General features: G+C 38.6%; 1 protein-coding gene across 3 annotated transcripts in view; it reads left to right on the forward strand.

Moving 5' to 3' along the window:
* The window catches only part of PAPSS1 (3'-phosphoadenosine 5'-phosphosulfate synthase 1), a 106,547-nt gene that overhangs the window by 37,583 nt on the left and 50,650 nt on the right, over positions 1-18,314 (forward strand). For all 3 annotated transcript variants that reach the window (XM_082838055.1, XM_082838054.1, XM_082838056.1), the window contains 2 exons: positions 15,458-15,571; positions 18,026-18,137. In XM_082838055.1, the coding sequence (XP_082694181.1) occupies positions 15,458-15,571; positions 18,026-18,137 (226 nt within the window). The remainder of the gene's footprint in view (positions 1-15,457; positions 15,572-18,025; positions 18,138-18,314) is intronic.

Genomic DNA, 18,314 nt, shown 5'->3' on the forward strand with positions numbered 1-18,314 from the left:
GTCTGGGACTTGCTTTCCTAATTTATTTCCCTTACATAAGCATTTTAGCTGAATAGATAGAAATAAAATGAATTGCTAACTGCCCAGCTCTGATGTTTTTCTTCATATGTATTGGTGTACTCTCTGCAGGTCAATGAGACCTAATCCCAGAAGGTTTCGTACTTCATCTTTCTGCTCTTCTTCATTTTTCTGTTGGTTAACCAACTTCTGAGCTCTTGAGCTAGTCCTATTGCTCTGCTTCTGGCTTCCCTCTCATCCCTTCATTATTCATTCTTTCATTATCCATCATCAATCCGATATCTGTTAAAAGCCCGCTACTGTAGTTAGTCACCTTCTAGGGCACTGGCACTACAGAGCTTAACCAGCTGTGTTTCTGTCCTTGAGGAATTTACATTGTAGGTGATAGAAATTAGAGTATATAACTCCTAGAAAGTGTCCTAGAAACCATAGTTTTAATGTATACATAGCATGCTGGGAGGCACAGAGGACTGAGTTTGGAAAGGCTTTATATCAGATCTTTCTCATCTGTTTGTTCATTTTAAAAAGATGTTTGGGGGAGGGCATAGGATACATTTTAAAAAATTTTATTGAAGTATAGTTGATTTACAATGTTGTGTTTAATTTCTGCTGTGCAGCAAAGTGACTCAGTTATACATATATATGTTCTTTTTCATATTCTTTTCCATTATGGTTTATCACAGGATATTGAATATAGTTCCCTGTGCTATACAATAGGACCTTGTTATTTATCCATCCTATATATAATAATTTGCATTTGCTAATCCCAAACTCCCAGTCCTTTCCTCCCCCACCCCCCTCCCCCTTGGCAACCACAACTCTGTTCTCTATATCTGTAAATCTGTTTTTGTTTCGTAGATATGTTCATTTGTGTCGTATTTTAGATTCCACATATAAGTGATGTAAGTTGGTATTTGTCTTTCTCTTTTGGACTTAACTTTGCTTAGTATGATAATCTCTAGGTCCATCCATGTTGCTGCAGGTGGCATTATTCTATTCCTTTTTATGGCTGAGTAATATTCCATTGTATGTATATACCATATCTTGTTTATCCGTTCATCTGTCGATGGACATTTAGGTTGTTTCCATGTCTTGGCTATTGCAGATAGTGGTGCTGTGAACATTGGGCTGCATATATCTTTTTGAATTATAGTTTTGTCTGGGTGTATGCCCAGGAGTGGGATTGCTGGATCATATGGCAACTCTATTTTTAGTTTTTGGAGGCACCTCTATACTATTTTCCATAGTGGTTGCACCAGTTTACATTCCCACCAACAGCATAAGAGGGTTCCTTTTCCTCCACACCCTCTCCAGCGTTTTATTATTTGTAGACTTTTTAATAAAGGGCATTCCATCTGGTGTGAGGTGGTACCTCACTGTAGTTTTGATTTGTATTTTTCTAATAATTAGTGATGATGAACATCTTTTCATGTGTTTGTTGGGCAGAGTTCTGGGTTGACAGGTGTTTTTCTTTTAGTACTTTAAAGATGTTGTTCCATGGTCCTCTTGTTTGCATTGTTTCTGATGAAAGTCTGCTGTGATTCTTTTCTTTTTCCCCCTCTCTTTATAATGTTTCTTTTTTTTTCTGCCTAAATTCAACAGTTGCTCTTAATCTTTTTGGTTTACAGCAGTTTTAGTATGAAGTTTATAGGTCTTTCAGTATATTTAGGTCGATTTCTCTCAGTTCAGAGTTCTTTTACTTTCTTGGGTTGGTAGTTTATTCTTTTATTGGTTTTTGAAAACTCTTGGCCATTATGTCTTCAAATATTTCTCTTGTCCTATTCTCTCTCCTCCTTCTGGGACTCCAGTTACGCATATGTTAGACAATATAATATTTTCCCGCAGCCTAAAGATGCTCTGTTCTTTCACCCTTTTTTGTCTTAACTTTTCAGCTTTATTAATTTCTATTCACTTATTTTCAAGGTTACTGATTCCTTAGCTGTATCCAATATATTGATTTGCCCATAGGAGGAATTTTTAAACTCTGATTATTAAAAAATTCTATCATCATTTGGCTATCTTTTTTGTTTTTAGTATAGTGTACATCTCTCTGTTGAAATCCTTTATCTTTTTAGGCATGCTGTCCACTTTTGCACTAGATCTTTTAACATAGTAATTTTAATTATTTTAAAGTCCTGCCTGATGGTTCTAACCTCTGGGTCATTTCTGGATCTTGCTGTATTTCTTAACAGTGGGTGTTTTTTCTTGCTCTTTTTGATGTGTCCTAGTTTTTTATTGAATGCTGGGTGTTGTGTCTGGAAGAACAGTAGAGATTGAGGTAAGTGGTATTTATGCTTTGGGCATTTATGCTTCTTCTGTCACACTGTTAGTGTAGTGAGTTGAGTTAGTTTAGTAAGTAGTTCAGCTGGGTTAGAGTTTCCTTATTCTATAGTTATTCTTCATGCAGCGCCCGCTTCACATTTCTCCAGGGGTGAGCTGTTTTCCTTGTGCTTAGTGTGGGATCTGGCCTGCTGGAGGGTTTTCCCCAGTGTTTCTGCTCCGTCCTCAGCTTTTAGCATTCCCTATATGCCTGTACCACAGAAGGGGTCCCCTTCCAGGCTCTCGCTCCTCTCTCACAGCAGTAAACTACTCTTGCTTATTACTTAGTGCTAAGCTCATGCTGGAGGAGCAGTGGTGGTTTTCAGTTCTGCTGGTCCAGGTTCAGCCTTAAGCAGGACCCATGCTTCTGGATCTTGGAGTGGGTCTTCCTCAGTGTTGCTTCCCCTCTCTGCATGGTAGCCAGCCTCTCTTTGAACCTGGGAGGTCTTGGAGGGTGAGTTTTCTGCTCCTCACGTGCAGATCCCTGATTTGTATCGGTTCAGGATCCTGGGCCAAGAGAGTTTCTTCCACCTCCTTTTGGCAGACCATACTTGCTTCTACCCCTCCCCCAAAACAGCAGACCCTGGGAGGCTAGGGGTCGGGTGGGGAGCGGTTTCCTGCCCTCCCCCATCAGCCTAAGGCTTTTGTCTTGGATGAGACAGTGCTGCAGGGAGTGGGCAGAGCTTTGTGCTGTGCGCCACTGAGGGAGCGTGCTCTGGTCTCCAGACCTGCTCTTCACGTTCCTTCTGCATACCTCCCGTAGGCCTGCTTGTGAGTGAGCGCAGAGCTCCTCACGCCTGGGTTCCCAGGGATACTCACCTGTCACACTAGTCCACACTCAGCCTTGAAGAATTTTCAAAATTTTAAAGCTGTTTTCTCCTTCCTGCTTTTCTTGCAGCCATCTCTTCCTCCCAGGCTTTACTAAAGGGAGATAATTCACGTGTCTTGACTTTTCTTGGTGGGACTTGTCACTCTTGGGAAGCAGCTCATGTTACTGCTTTAGGACCTCAGCTCTGTGATGGGCTCAAGAAAGTTTGATTTTATAGATTAGCTGGCCTTTCTGCTTGTTAGGTGGTGGTCTATTGTGTAATCTCTGTTTCGTTTTCAGTGAATTGTCTATCCTTACTCTACTTTTACTCTGTTGGGGTTGTTTATAGTTTTCTTATAAATTTGTATGAAATCAATAAATATTAATTCTATGCCATTTTCATTGAAACTATGTTTTCAGTATTTTTCCTTTATATTTAGATTGTAGTTTTGCTTGCATTTTTTATATGTTGAACCTATCTTTCTTTTTAACTTGAGATTTGCCATATCAATGTTAGAAAGTTATACTTAGTTCTATTTTCTTTTTTATTTTTTTACTTTTGGCCACGCCATGCAGCTTGCAGGATCTTAGTTCCCTGACCAGGGATCAAACCCTGGCCCATGGCAGTGAAAGTGCAGAGTCCCAACCACTGGACTGCCAGGGAATTCCCGATAGTTCTATTTTCTGTTAGTTTGGATTGTCTGTTTTTTAGATCTAATTACTGATTCTTAAGTGTTCTACAAAACTTCAGAAAAATACACATAGATATTCTCATAAAATTTTAGGGGGCTCATGCATCTCAGAAGCCATTTTACGGGCTATAGATAATTCCAGATAGTTCAGACACTTAAGGGATTATTAAACTTAGAGTGTGATGGCTACCCTCCTTCCATTCTTTCTTTCCTTCAATTCCTGAATACTTCTTTGGGGCCCTACTCAGAGTTGTGTCCTTTGAGTTTGACACTTTTACCTACATAGAGACTTTTTTCTTTCTTTCTTTTTTTGTAGTGGGAAGGTGATTTGCTGTTTTTCAAGAAAAATTTATCTTGAGAAAATTTGGCAGTTCTTCTATAAATCTAAAAATATTACAGAGCGTTCTTGTATATCCTTCACCCAGCTTCCTCTTAGGTTAATAACTTACATGATCATAGACCATTTCTCAAAACTGAGAAATTAAGCTTGGTACTTTGTACTAAAGCACAAACTTATTTGGATTTCACAAGCTTTTCCACTATTATCCTTTCCTATCCTTGGATTTAATCCAAGATCCCTCACTGTATTTAGACTTAAATTATTTTTAACCATGATTCTGTAAAATGAAAATGCAGGCTCATGTGGTGTCTGTTATGCACAGGACTTTCCCTTTTTTTTCCACCTGTAACGGTAAAAAATTGAGTGTTGACTGCCACTGTACAATTGGTCACCCCACCTCCAGTCCTGTCTGCCTTTTATTCCATTTTATATTGTTGGCAGAATCATCTTTCTAAAGTGTAGTCTAATCCCTTCCGTTTTTTACTCTAAAGTATATATTGATTTTTTCCCCCATTGTTTATAGAATTAAGGTAATTTGTGTTCAAGCTTCTCCATAGTTTGGTTCCAAGCTGCTTTTTTAAAAATTATTGTCCTTATGCCTTTCACCACAGTGTTTACTTTTTTTCTTTTTTTGATGCCATTGCTTGCCTTAGTCTCTGTGGCCTTAATGCCTTGCTCCCAATTTGTTTGTTCCTAATTAATGATTATACCTATTATTCTTCCTTTTATACAGATATTAGTCTATATTATTCTTGCTAGACAATCTGATAATTGGACAGTTTCACTCAAGGTTTTGAAAAAGAGGAGTAGATAAACTAACATCTAGTGAATACTTATTGTAAGGGACATGTATGTGGGGCTTTGTGTCTTTTAAAATATTTGCTTTGATTGTTAGAATCTCAGGGGAAGTGGTCTTTTGTCCTACTTTAGCTTCTAACCACCTCTCCCTTGAATTACTTTGGTGCTTTCCTACTTGGTCTTTGCACTGAGTACTTTGTGTATGTTGTCTAATTTTATTCACAGAGTAAACCTATGAAGTATTTCAGAGATATTAACTAACTTGTTCATGAACTTATTAGACTCCATACCTAGGATTCCAGGTACATGAATTCCTAGAATTCATTTTCATATGCCTCTGGCTTTTACTTTCAAGAGTGTTCTTATTACAACTCAAGTACAATATAATTAAATTTACAGCCAGAAAGGTATTCTGGTTATATTAGTTTAAGACAGGGAAATTTTCTTTTGAAAATTACTCATTTTTATTCTAAAGCTGGGTGGTGACAAAAGAATAAATGTAAATGCCTCCTTAATGCAATTGCTTTTTTGGGAACCACCTTCTTTTGGGGAAAAGATTTCGGTTGTGTGCTTTCCTAAGTAAATGACTTCACTTCCCATTGAAAGTATGTATTTCTGTTTGTACTGGTTGATCCTGTGAGTTAATTTAACAAATACCTAGTGCCATACATGCTAGGCACTGTTGTAAACCACTGTGGATGTGGCAGTGAATTAGACAGTACAGATTCCTGCCCCATGGACCTTAATTTTTGGTCCTTGCTACCATTATTTATAAACTAGAATGACTATATAAATTCTTTTTTTCTTTTATACCATGATATAGAATTTAAAAGTACAATTGAAGGAAGAAATATGCACACATACCAACTACTTCTGTTCTGGCATATTCTCCTTTGATTTTCTCACAAAGTTGAATCTCAGATGAACATTAGGATACATGGAGAAACCGGTTCATACCTGACGTTCAGCTCAGACTTTATGGTCAGTTGGTGATACAAGGAGTTTCTTTGCCTGCTGCACCCTTATCGCGAGGTGACTTAGCGTAATGTGCTTTTCCTAACAAGCTCCTTCTCCCGGGTGGTCCAGGGGTAGGCAGTGCAATTCAACTTCATTGTCATCACAAAGACATTAAAAAAATATTTTATTTATTTATTTGTTTATTTATTTTGGTTGTGCCGGCTCTTAGTTGTGGCAGGCAGGCTCGTTTAGTTGCGGCTCGTAGGCTCCTTAGTTGCGGCATGCGAACTCTTGGTTGTGGCATGCATGGGGCATCTAGCTCCCTGAGCAGGGATTGAACCCGGGCCCCCTGCATTGGGAGCTTGGAGTCCTAACCACTGCACCACCAGGGAAGTTCCTCAAAGATATCTGTTAGGTTTTCCGAGGGTGGGTTATGTGAGCTCACATGGTAGAGCTAATATCACAAATACAGATTGCGGGTGGAGGGGATGAAGATGTCGAGTGCAATGGTGTTTTCAGGGAATAGTAACTAAATCTCCATAGCTTTCTAGTGTGTGCTTTGAGTGGGGATGTGAACATTAGAGGTTCTTCATTGACTAGCATTATGTCTAAGAATATAATTGTGAGTGCTGGCAGGGAATGGCACAGGTAGAGATGGAAGAGCAGAACTCTTAGCGTGTGCAAAGCCTTTGGTAGTCCCTTCAGTAGCATTATTGCATTTAATTTTTGTTAAAACTCTGAGAAGTAATAATTTTCCTCATTTTACTGATGAGGAAACAGCTTCAGGGAGGTGAAGTTGTTTGTCTCAGGATCATTCAGGTGTTTGACAAGTGCTGCCTCCTCTGGTGATAAGTGGAATTTTTTCTGTCTGATGCTCCGTATTACTTTGGAGAGACTCTTCTGAAATGAATTCTACCAGGTATTGTTTCTTTAACATTCTTTACTGTCGAGAAGAAATTAATCCATCTAAGAAAGAAATGGAAGGCTTTATTCGAGTCAAATAGAGGATTTTAACCCAGGAACAGGCCCTCAGCAAGCTGAGGACTGTTCTGCCCTTAAAGGTCAAAGCACAGTTATATAGGTTTTTGAAACAGAGGGCTGTACATTAAATGACGTAGATAGTTTGCACAATCCAGATCTGTGAGTACAAAGTGGGGGTCATTGTGGCCCCTTACAAGATCATGAAGGAATGTCATCTTCTTTTTGAAATTAATTAATTAATATATTTATTTTTGGCTGCGTTGGGTCTTCGTTGCTGCGCGTGGGCTTTCTCTAGTTGCGGTGAGTGGGGGCTACTCTTCGTTGTGATGCACAGACTTCTCATTGTGGTGGCTTTTCTTGTTGCGGAGCACAGGCTATAGGCGCGCGGGCTTTAGCAGTTGTGGCTCGCGGGCTCTAGAGCGCAGGCTCAGTAGTTGTGGCACATGGGCTTAGTTGCTCTGTGGCATGTGGGATCTTCCCAGACCAGGGCTCGAACCCGTGTCCCCTGCATTGCAGGCGGATTCTTAACCACTGCGCCAACCAGGGAAGTCCCCAGGAAGGAATATTATCTTTTAAGGAGTTGTCTTGTTGGTGCTAGGAGAACATTGCTCTTTATGATTGAACATGAATTTCTGCCAGTGGGGAAGGTTAGGCCAATGCATAATGTGGATACACAATGCACAGTAGAGGGGAGAGAGGTCAAAGGGCAGTGAAAAATTTTCATGTTTAAATTTACCTTGATTTGCCTTAGAATATGAAATTTTATCATTATTAAGATATGGAATTGATTTTCACTGTCCAAGAAAAAAATTTTTTTTTTTTTGCGGTACACGAGCCTGTCACTGCTGTGGCCTCTCCCGTTGCGGAGCACAGGCTCCGGACGCGCAGGCTCAGCGGCCATGGCTCACGGGCCCAGCCGCTCCGCGGCATGTGGGATCTTCCCGGACCGGAGCACGAACCCGCGTCCCCTGCATCGGCAGGCGGACTCTCAACCACTGCGCCACCAGGGAAGCCCAAGAAAAAATATTTTTAGTGTGGTCTACAGTGGGTATTTTCGGATGGTGGGTATTTTGGTTCTGTCCTCTCTGGATTGTCTTATTTCTCTTTCGATCTGGCTTACGTAGTATAATTGGTATAGGCAGCGTGGTCATTTAAATAAATACCTAATTTCTCAGGATTTTGTCAGAGCATCTTTATTTTCTCAGTATGCTTCAGTTGGCACATCTTTATCCAAGAAGATAGAAGACACTGGAAAATACTGAGGGTTTTTTATTTAAGTTTTTTCCTAACCCTTGAATGGTCACTAGATGGCCTGCTGGTATTGCATTTTAACTTGGCGGGTTATGACATAAAGAAGTAGGCTTCTTGCTGATGGTTTTAATCTAAAGTGATATTTTACATACTGTTTTTAAATCTACTAGGAACTCTAGATTTAGTAGTGCTATAAATTCTTTAAGGGTTTATCTTCTTATGAAATGGTGGTTTAGTGCTCTAAATGGGTTTTATACTGCATGTAAAACCAGACTTTGCAGCTCAGTTTTAAAGTGATGCCAGTATGTCGTTGGTGTTCATGCTTTGGAGTTAATAGTTTCATAAAAAGATGATTGAGCTCTAGTGTTCAAATCTGTTGAGATTTGGCTCAAGAAAAAGTTCAGAAAATACTTAAAGGAAAAATTTTAAATGTGAAGTCACTGTCTTTATTAACTTATTCACAGTTCTTTAGGAAGATTAAAAAGAGAAGGCAAGAACTGCTATTTTCAGGTAGTGAATGTTGTTTGTTCTGCTGGCCAGTTTCCAGGAAAAAAAAAATTTTCTCTTTGAACAAAGATATGGATACAACATATGTTAGGTCTTAGATTGTATTTAGTCAGTCACGCAAAAAAAAAAAAAGTTTTGAGTATCCATGTTACATTTTAAAATTAAATTTTAAAATATTTCTAGACCTCCCTCATTAACGGTAGCATGTGAATCGTTTACTGACCCCCTACTCAGGAGAACTCCTAGGAGCACCCCTGTTTCCTCTCTACCCCTGAATACTTGGCGACTCTGGCGTTCTTAAAACTGGAAGTAAGGGGTTAGGTACATGAACACTTGTTCCTGACCTGGCTTGTGATCTATTTCTGTTTTAAAGGAAATTTCCTGAAATAAAGGGTTTCATTTGTACAGGTTTCATAAGAACACATGATTTTCTAACAGCTGACTGTGTCTCTGGGAATCTGAATGAATCCCAACTAAAATGGGCAGCTCATGTGGCAGGGACTTCATGTTCTGTTGTCCAGATCTCTTGTCTCACTTTGAGGTGGTTTTGACTCTTTTAGATGTTCAGCAGTGGTTTTGGAAACGAAAACTATCTGTCAGTAGAATGTGCTAGGAACTGACTGTGTCTGCATTTTAAAACCTTTTTGTCTTCCTGATAGTTGTCCAGTCCACAGAGAACTCGCTTCCTCTGAGTATGTATGTGTTCCATGTTCCTGTTGGCTCCTGCTATGTTTGTGTTAATTCCAAAAGTGCTCACTTCATGTACCTTTTTAGAAGAGAAAAACAGTAGCAACCTCTTGAACCTTTATTTTGCCATTGGTTAGATATCAGAAGAATTTTATATCTAAGTTGTGAGGTTAAAATTCAGTTTAAAATAATTGCAGGGTGTGAGTTTTAAAAAGGGAAGAATTTTGTGACATGCTTGTAATGAAAACAGTTTTATACTTAAATTTTTTTTTTTTTTGCGGTACGCGGGCTTCTCACTGTTGTGGCCTCTCCCGTTGCGGAGCACAGGCTCCAAACGCACAGGCTCAGCGGCCATGGCTCACGGGCCCAGCTGCTCCGCGGCATGTGGGATCTTCCCGGACCGGGGTTACGAACCCGTGTCCCCTGCATCGGCAGGCGGACTCTCAACCACTGCGCCACCAGGGAAGCCCTTTAAATAATTTTAATAAAATTTTAATTATAAATATTAAACAATAAAATTTTATGTAATTTAAAATTATTTTCTCGAACGACTTCCCTCCTTTTTGAAAAGAAAGTGATTATAGGGGAATTCCCTGGCAGTCCAGTTGTTTGGACTCCACACTTCCACTGCAGGGGGCACGGGTTTGAACCCTGGATGGGGAACAAAGATCCTGCAAGCCATGTGGCATGGCCAATAAAAATTAAAAAAAAAAGAAAAGTGATTATAGCCTCTAAGTTCATGCCTACAAAGCAGCACATTACTAACATGCATTACTAAAGCTGTGGCATTGTTAGTGTACAGAACATAAAAAAATAATTTGGTTGGATTTATAATATAGATACCACTCTTTCATGTTCAAACTAGTTCTCTTGGATTTGCTCACAAACTGTAATTTGTTTTTTAACTTAGGGTGTGGTTGGAAGGAAATAGACACGATGTATAGAAAGAAGCATTTGTTGGTTCTCCGTTCTTACTTTGAACAGAGTCTCTTCAGAGGGAGCAGATTCACATACCTGAGTGTACACTCCAGTGTCCTGGCGTTCTACAGAAGGGGGGATTCCAGGGTGGAGGCAAGGCAGAGACACACCCAGCCTTGTGCTGGGAGCATTACAGTGGGCAGTGTGCACTGCTGCTATTCATTAGTATTTGTGAGCTGACTCTAGTGATGATGGCTTAGGAAACCAGCTAAAAATGCCCTGTTGCGTCCAACAGAGATGAAAAGATTTAGTCTGTTGGATGCACTCCTCTGACCCTCCAAGATTGTTGACAGCTATTAGTGGTAAATGGGGGGTGGGGGAGAGTAGTCAACACACATCGCAAAAAAGGCATCTCATCCTTACAAAATAATATAGGCTTCAGAGATGGCAAAGAAAGCTTTGCGTAGAGTTGTTTGTATCAGTGAAATTCTCTCTTCCCTGGAGTTCCTGTGTCATTTATTCCCAGACTGTGATTCTGGTTTTCAAAGTTCTAAGGGGTCTCAAGTGGTGGAAGTGGAGGTTTTCAATTTATTCACAGTGATGGAGTTTGAGAAAGTTGGTTGAACATCGTTCACTTGTTATTAATAGAAATGTTTAGATGTAACTGAAATGTTGAATATCTTTACTTTTTGTCTAGGACTTTATTAACACAGAAAGATCACACACTGACCAGAAACCCTGGGAACTGTAAATGTTTAATAAAATCATGAAAGTAAACTAAGAACAATTTATGTGGCAGAATGTTTCATAACTTAGTTTTATGGGAAAAACAGTAAAGGTTTTTCTTTCAATTTTTATTTTTTAAAATTTGTTTTCTTATTTGGAGGAGAATAGTGTTGGGACCTGAGTTGGAATCCCAGTTCCAACACTTATCAATTAACTGTACGACCTTGGAAAAAATAACCTGATTTCTCTGGCTTCAATTCTCTCATCTGTGAAATGGGAAATAAAAATAGTACCTGTCTCAGAATTGTACTGAGGATTCTATTAATAAATGTAGAGTGCTTAGGACAGTTCCTGGCATGTAGCAAGCACACTATAACTATTATTTATTGAGTATTTATTTGTGTGGTAAGCACGTTGGAACACAGTACAACAGGGATTTGGGGCACGTTATTAACGTCTCCTGAGCCTTAATTTCCTCATCTGTAAAAGGAGGATAGCAATAGCTTCTTCTATTTTCATAGGTAGGATTGCATGAAAATTAAATGAATTAATTCACGTGAAGCCCTTAGAACATTGCTGGTATTGTTGTTAGCATCCAGTAAATGTGAGCCCCGCAGTTTACATACTTTAAGTCATTTGTCACAGCAGCCCTGTAACCACACACACACACACACACTTTTTGGTGGCAGTGTTGTTAAACAGCTGAGACGGAGACACGGAGACAAGGTGAAAAATGTTAGATAACCTGCTCAAGGTTGCACTGTTAGAATCTGAACTCAGATCTTAAGTACAAAAATAAGAAATAACTGACCTATAGACCTGTGTTGCGTTCTTGTAGCTCTTTTTGGTTTTGAAAATGTTGTGTGTCTAATGTTTTGTGATTAATGCAGATATTTAATTTCAAGTGTGTTTTGTGAAACTACCATACTCTTTCTCACAAAAGCCCCTAATGAATGCCTGACTTTTTGTGTAATTTAATTTAGCATTTGTTCCTAGTGTGGAGGACTTAAATTCTTTATTTTACAAAAATGTGTGTTCCTCAAGGTACCTTTCAGAGCTTTACATGTCCAAGAAGCTAATTGAACATATAGGGAGTGTGTGCAGTTCCCTTAATGCACATCATACTGTTCTGGGAAAAGTTGATTCTGAATTTTTGTTTTCTGGTTGAGGGAGTAATAGCCTTTGTAGAAAATGCTGAAACTACCAGTTGCCCTGTAATGCCCATGGGTGAAAAACGCTTGGAGGGGAACATATATAGGGTGATGGGTTTTTCTCCTTTCCACATTCTCTTTATTGCTGTTTTATAATTTAAAATAAATGTATTAAAAATAATTCCTGGAGTTAGAAGGTACAGAATGGACTACCTTAAGCTATTTCTCTCGCTAGATTTAAAAAAGAGTCTTTACAAGGTTGTACGGTATTTACATCTACAAAGAGAAAATTGAGGCAGCCAGTGGAAGCTGTCTCTCTTCTTCATCATTATTCTTTGATGCCCTCATGTCATGTTTACCGTTAGTAAATACAATAAGTAGCCGTCTGCTGTGGGTACCTACTGCAGGCTTAATTGCAGAAGGCGGTCTGGAAGGTTTATGAAGTGCCCTGTGCTGTGCGGAGTTTGTGCTTAACACACACTTTCTACTTTCCCGTGAGTGGTGGGATGCTCAAAGGACACAGGGCCTCCACAGGGCCTCCAGAGACCTAGCTGAACGTGGTGTGGTAGTAAGCAGTGCTTCTTTATTTATGTCTTTTAATTTTATTCTTTCTTTCTTTTTTCCTTCATGTTTACTCTTCTTATTCATTCTTGGGTTTTTCATGAGAAAGATCAGCGGCCTTGAATTTACTGGTAGGAGGAGCTTGATTTTGGTACATGATTTAGCCAGTGCTCTTCCATCTTTGAGGGAACAGAATATCAGAAAAATGTAGTAGAATAATTCTTTCTAGATTCTCAGAACCCATACGGACTGCTTGAGTGGTAGCACTCAGGCTTTCATGAGATTGTCTAGCTTTGAGACACATATCTGACTCTGCTTTTTTCCACTACTGAAGATATTAATGAAAGTCCAAATGTAAGTTGAAGTTTCTTCCCAAACATTTTCTTTCTAAAAGTAGTAGGTATTGTCCTTAAACACCTGGTTCTTCCATTAATATTCATTTTGAATTACTTTTTCTGTTGTTATGCATTTTTTAAAATGGGTTTTATTTTTTAGAGCAGTTTCAGGTTCACAGCAGAACTTGAGTGGAAAGTATAGAGAATGAACTCCCATGGCTCCCCTCCCTGCCACACACAGCTTACCCTGCTACCAGTATCCCTCACCAGAGTGGTACCTTTGTTATAATTGAAGAACCTACATTGACACATTGTTATCATCCATAGTTCATAGTTTACATTAGCATTGAACCTTCTGTGGGTTTTGACAAATGTGTAATGACATTTATACACCATTGTAGTATCGTAGAGAATAGTTGCACTGCCCTAGAAAATCCCCCGTGTTCTTCCTATTCGTCCCTTCTCCCCTCCCCTGTAACCCTGGGCAACCACTGATGTTTTTACTGTCTCCACAGTTTTGCCTTTTCAGAATGTCACATAGTTGAAATCATACAATATGTAGCCTTTTCAAACGGGCTTTTTTTACTTAGTAGTCTGCATTTAAGTTTTCTCCATGTCTTTTCATGGCTTGATAGCTCATTTCTTCTTAGTGCTGAATAATTAATATTCCATTGTCTGGATGTACCACAGTTTATCCATTCATCTGCTAAAGGACTTCTTGGTTGTTTTCAAGTTTTGGCAGTTATGAGTAAGGCTGCTATAAACATCTGTGTGCAGGTGGATGTAAGTTTTCACCTCATTTGGATAAATACCAAGGGGCATGATGGCTGGATTATTTGGTGAGAGTATGTTTAGCTTTGTAAGAAGTCACCAGATTGTCTTCTAAAGCAGCTGTACCATTGTGCATTCACACCACCAGGGAATGAGAGTTCCTGTTGCTCCGCATCCTTGTCAGCATTCGATGTGGTCAGTGTTTTGGATTTTGGTCATTCTGATAAGTATATTCTAACAGTGGTATCTCATTGTTGTTTTAAATTGCATTTCCTTGATGATATATGATGTAGAGTATCGTTTCATATACTTATTTGTCATCTGTATATCTTTTCCGTGAGTTGTCTGTTCAGGTCTCTGGCCCATTTTCTAATAGGATTCTTTTCTTACTGTTGAGTTTTAAGAGTTCTTTGTATATTTTGGGTAACAGTCCTTTTTCAGATATGCCTTTTCCAGCTATTTTGTCTCAGTCTGTGGCTTGTCTTCTCATTCTCTTGAGAATTAATTTATTTTGCATAAGAAATTATTGCTTGGGTACATATGGAAAACCCTTAATCAGTGCCAGTTTTGTATGCTTATAGAGATTACTTGATTGATTTGACTGGAAAGTTTTAAAGTAATTAAACACATTTGGTAGGATTTCCCAGGTGGTCCAGTGGTTAAGACTCTGCCCTTCATATGTATAGCTGCTTCACTTTGTTATACAGCAGAAACTAACACACCATTGTAAAGCAATTATACCCCAATAGAGATGTTAAAAAAAGAAGAAAAAAGAAAAGACTCTGCTCTTCACTGCAGGGGGCGCCGCTTTGATTCCTGGTCAGGGAACTAAGATCCTGCATGCTGTGCAGTGTGGCCAAAAAAGAAAAAAGGAAAAAAAAGGAAAACCCCCAAAAACACATTTACTAATTATTCCTAGGTATATGACAAGTGTGAATAGGCCTTGTAAGGATCACTGGATGAGCCGTGTATAAGAGCAGTATATAAGTTTGTGGTAGTTACAGACAGATACTTGTGGGACAAATGAGATAGAGCACTGTCCCAATGTGATATAAATGAATACTAGGACGTTTGGTTAAAATTTCCGGACTACATTTCGTAAGACATCAGAGAGTGCTGTTTCTCAAACTGCAGTGGTGGGAGTAGAGCTGATATGCTCTGGAATACTGTGTTACATGACTAAGAAGGTGGCTTTAGTGACAGTGGTGACAAAGATGCATGTGGAAGCTGGAATGAAATGGTTTTATAATATGTTACAGAAAATAATGATTATGTTTAGAGTGCTTTTTTTGTTTATTTCTTTGTTTCCAAATTATTTTTATCATTACCCCTTACTTGAGGTTACCTATTCTTTGCCGTTGCATGATCTTGACTTATATGGCATATTCCAGGAATTTCTGTCTCACTAGATAGTGGGAGATTATGATTAATGAAGTCTTGCATGTGGGATGTTACCTGCTTGCAAGTAGACCAACTGTCACTAGGAAAATTGATTGGGAGGTACAGCATTAAATCCCTGTCTTACACGTCATTTTTTAAGTCTCATTTTGAAATGTTAATTTTCTTCATTAAGATACCCTTTGGGGAAAGCTAAATTGTTGAATCAAACATTTAACTGTACTTTTGTGTATGTATAGGATATTGTACCTGTGGATGCCTCTTATGAAGTGAAAGAACTGTATGTGCCAGAAAATAAACTTCATTTGGCAAAAACAGATGCAGAAACATTACCAGCATTGAAAATTAATAAAGTGAGTGCTTTGTTCCTTTTCCTACTGAGTGATTTAACCTTATGTATAGTGGTTAGTCTATAGAATTTGTGATTTTATTTTTGTGTTTGAGGGTGTGGGTGATAGTGGTAGTTGTGTATATCACAATTCCCCAGGGATGGGAAATATGTTTAATTTGTAAAACCATATTTCCAAATTACCATGGCTTTGATTTCATTTTAGTCATAACATTTATTTATTATGAAATATCAAAGAACAAAGATTATGTAAGATTTTTAGGCTCATCAGAAGGAATGGGTTCTAAAAGGTTAAAAACCTTTAATAATTAAATAATTAAAATGAACATTTTTTCCCTTTAAACATGTTTCCTAATCCCTTGTCAAAACCCTGACTTTCCCTTTCTTATATCGTGAAGAATAATTCTGCTGTGTATGTTAGCTCTAATAATAGCATTAGGTGTTTTTCCCAATAAAAAACTGCTTAGTTAAACTAGATATGACAATGGTGACTATAATTTGTCACTTTCAAATCTTAGAGAATTTTAAATTGTGTCATTCAGATATAATTTAAAAATGGAGAGATTTAGGAATAAGAACGTGGACCGGGACTAGAATTTCCCAGCCTTTCTTTTAATATAGTTAAAATCCCGGACACCCAGGGAGGTGCCAAATGTGCAAGTAAGGAGAAAGAAAAATAACCCCCCAAGCCTTCTGAGGTCGGAGGAAGACTCTTCAAAGACTTACTCACATTCCTGATAGGAGTATATTATCTAGGTGATTTGTGTGATTGGGTTTCTGACCAGAAGCTAAGACATGCTGCAGGGGAGCAGAGAGAGGGAGAGTTGGAGAGCAGAGGCACTCAAAGCTGACTTTGCAAAGGCACAATAGATTTTGTCACTGACAGACTGTGCATCAAATGAACGAACACACACACACACAGACACACACACACACACACACACACACACACACACACACACACACAGGGCAGGGAGGAGGGAAGGGGAGAGAGAGAGAGAACGAAACTGAGAATGAATGCATATGAATCCAGGTCAGTTAGACTCAATAACCCGGAAAAACAGCTGCCTTTTCTAAATGTGATCTTTTTTTCAATACGGTAGTTTGTTCTTTGCACAGCAGTATGCAAAGTAATTAATTAAAAAAATTAGGTTACATCATATAATGTATGCTAGGCTGCCATAACAAATACCATACCCTGGATGGCTTAAACAACAGAAATTTATTTTCCCATAGTTAAGTAATTAGAAAGTCCAAGATCCAGGTGCTGGCTGATTTGTTTCCTGGCGAGGCTCCCTTGCTGACTTGCTGTCAGACGCCTTCTCACCTTATCCTCACAGGGTGTCCGTGGGAGCTCTGGTGTCTCTTTCTCTTATGAGGGCACCAGACCTGTTGGGTTGGGACCCACTCTTTAGACCTCATTTATTCTTTATCACCTCTTCAGGGCCCTATCTTCAAATACATTCACATTGGGGGTTAGGGCTTCAACATATTTTCAGGGGGACATAAACATTCAGTCCATAATAGATACCATCTAGAATTAGATTCCAATAGAGAAGAATAGTGGCCATTGTCAAAGGTTTAGGAAAAATTAGTAAGAGGAGAACTTGAAAGTGAAACAATTTGGTGCACGAATATAATTTTTTCCTGTGAATTGAAGGAGGGGAATGCTTTACCATTATTTGATTTTTCAGTGGAACATGCCAACCTAATACTTTGGGTATACATGGTAAGTCACATCATAATGCACACCTCTTGGCCAGGTGCTTTATCTTTTCTCATATGAGAATCACTGCTCTGTGTGTATGTGTATATATATATATATATATACACATACACACACACACACACACACACACACACACACACAGTTAAAAAATGAGCATATCCAGCTTGCGTTAATTCATCAATTCTTTAATATTCTGATGGGATCTACTAGAAATCTTAAAGTTCAAGAAATAATATAGTGTTTGTAAAATGAAGGGTACTCTGTCATTGGTGAGGGATTCTTTTTTGGTAAATATTTTATCTAAAGTTTGTTTTAGTTCAGGACAGTGGTTGTCAGAGTGTAGTTTCCAGACCATCATTGTTAGCATTTTCTGGGCACCTGTTAAAAATACAAATCCTTGTGCCACAGCAAACTAGCTAAATCAGAAACTGGGGGGTGGAGCAGTCTTCATTTAACAGGCCTTTCAGAGGTTTCTTAATACATATTAAAGTTTGAGGACCACTGGTTTAGGAGATGCTATTCTTATGGGAAGCCTAATGTTATTCAGATTTATTAAGAAAAATACATACTTTCCTAGTGACCTTATTGTTTATTAGATTTGTAAAATCTATAAACATTCTTGAGAAGTTCGTTTCCATTGCTTTCAAAATTAAACTCCAAAAAGCCATTAATGCTTTCGTTCATAAGTACATGAAATAAAGCATTTTTCTTTACTGTCTCATTTACTAGGTGGATATGCAGTGGGTGCAGGTTTTGGCAGAAGGTTGGGCAACCCCGCTGAATGGCTTTATGAGAGAGAGGGAGTACTTGCAGTGTCTTCATTTCGATTGTCTTCTGGATGGTAAGACATTTTAAAATATTCAAGTACATTGAGTATGGAAAAGAAAGCACACAGTTGCAGGGATTCGTCACTATTTATAGAGAGTACTGGTAACATCTTAACGGAGATAGCACTTAAAGACTAAATTATATCAGTACTGAATATTTTAAACGTATCATGAGATCTTTCCATTTTTAG

Source organism: Leucopleurus acutus (assembly GCF_964270905.1).
Source record: "Leucopleurus acutus genome assembly, chromosome: 4".
NCBI classification, from domain to species: Eukaryota; Metazoa; Chordata; class Mammalia; order Artiodactyla; family Delphinidae; genus Leucopleurus; species Leucopleurus acutus.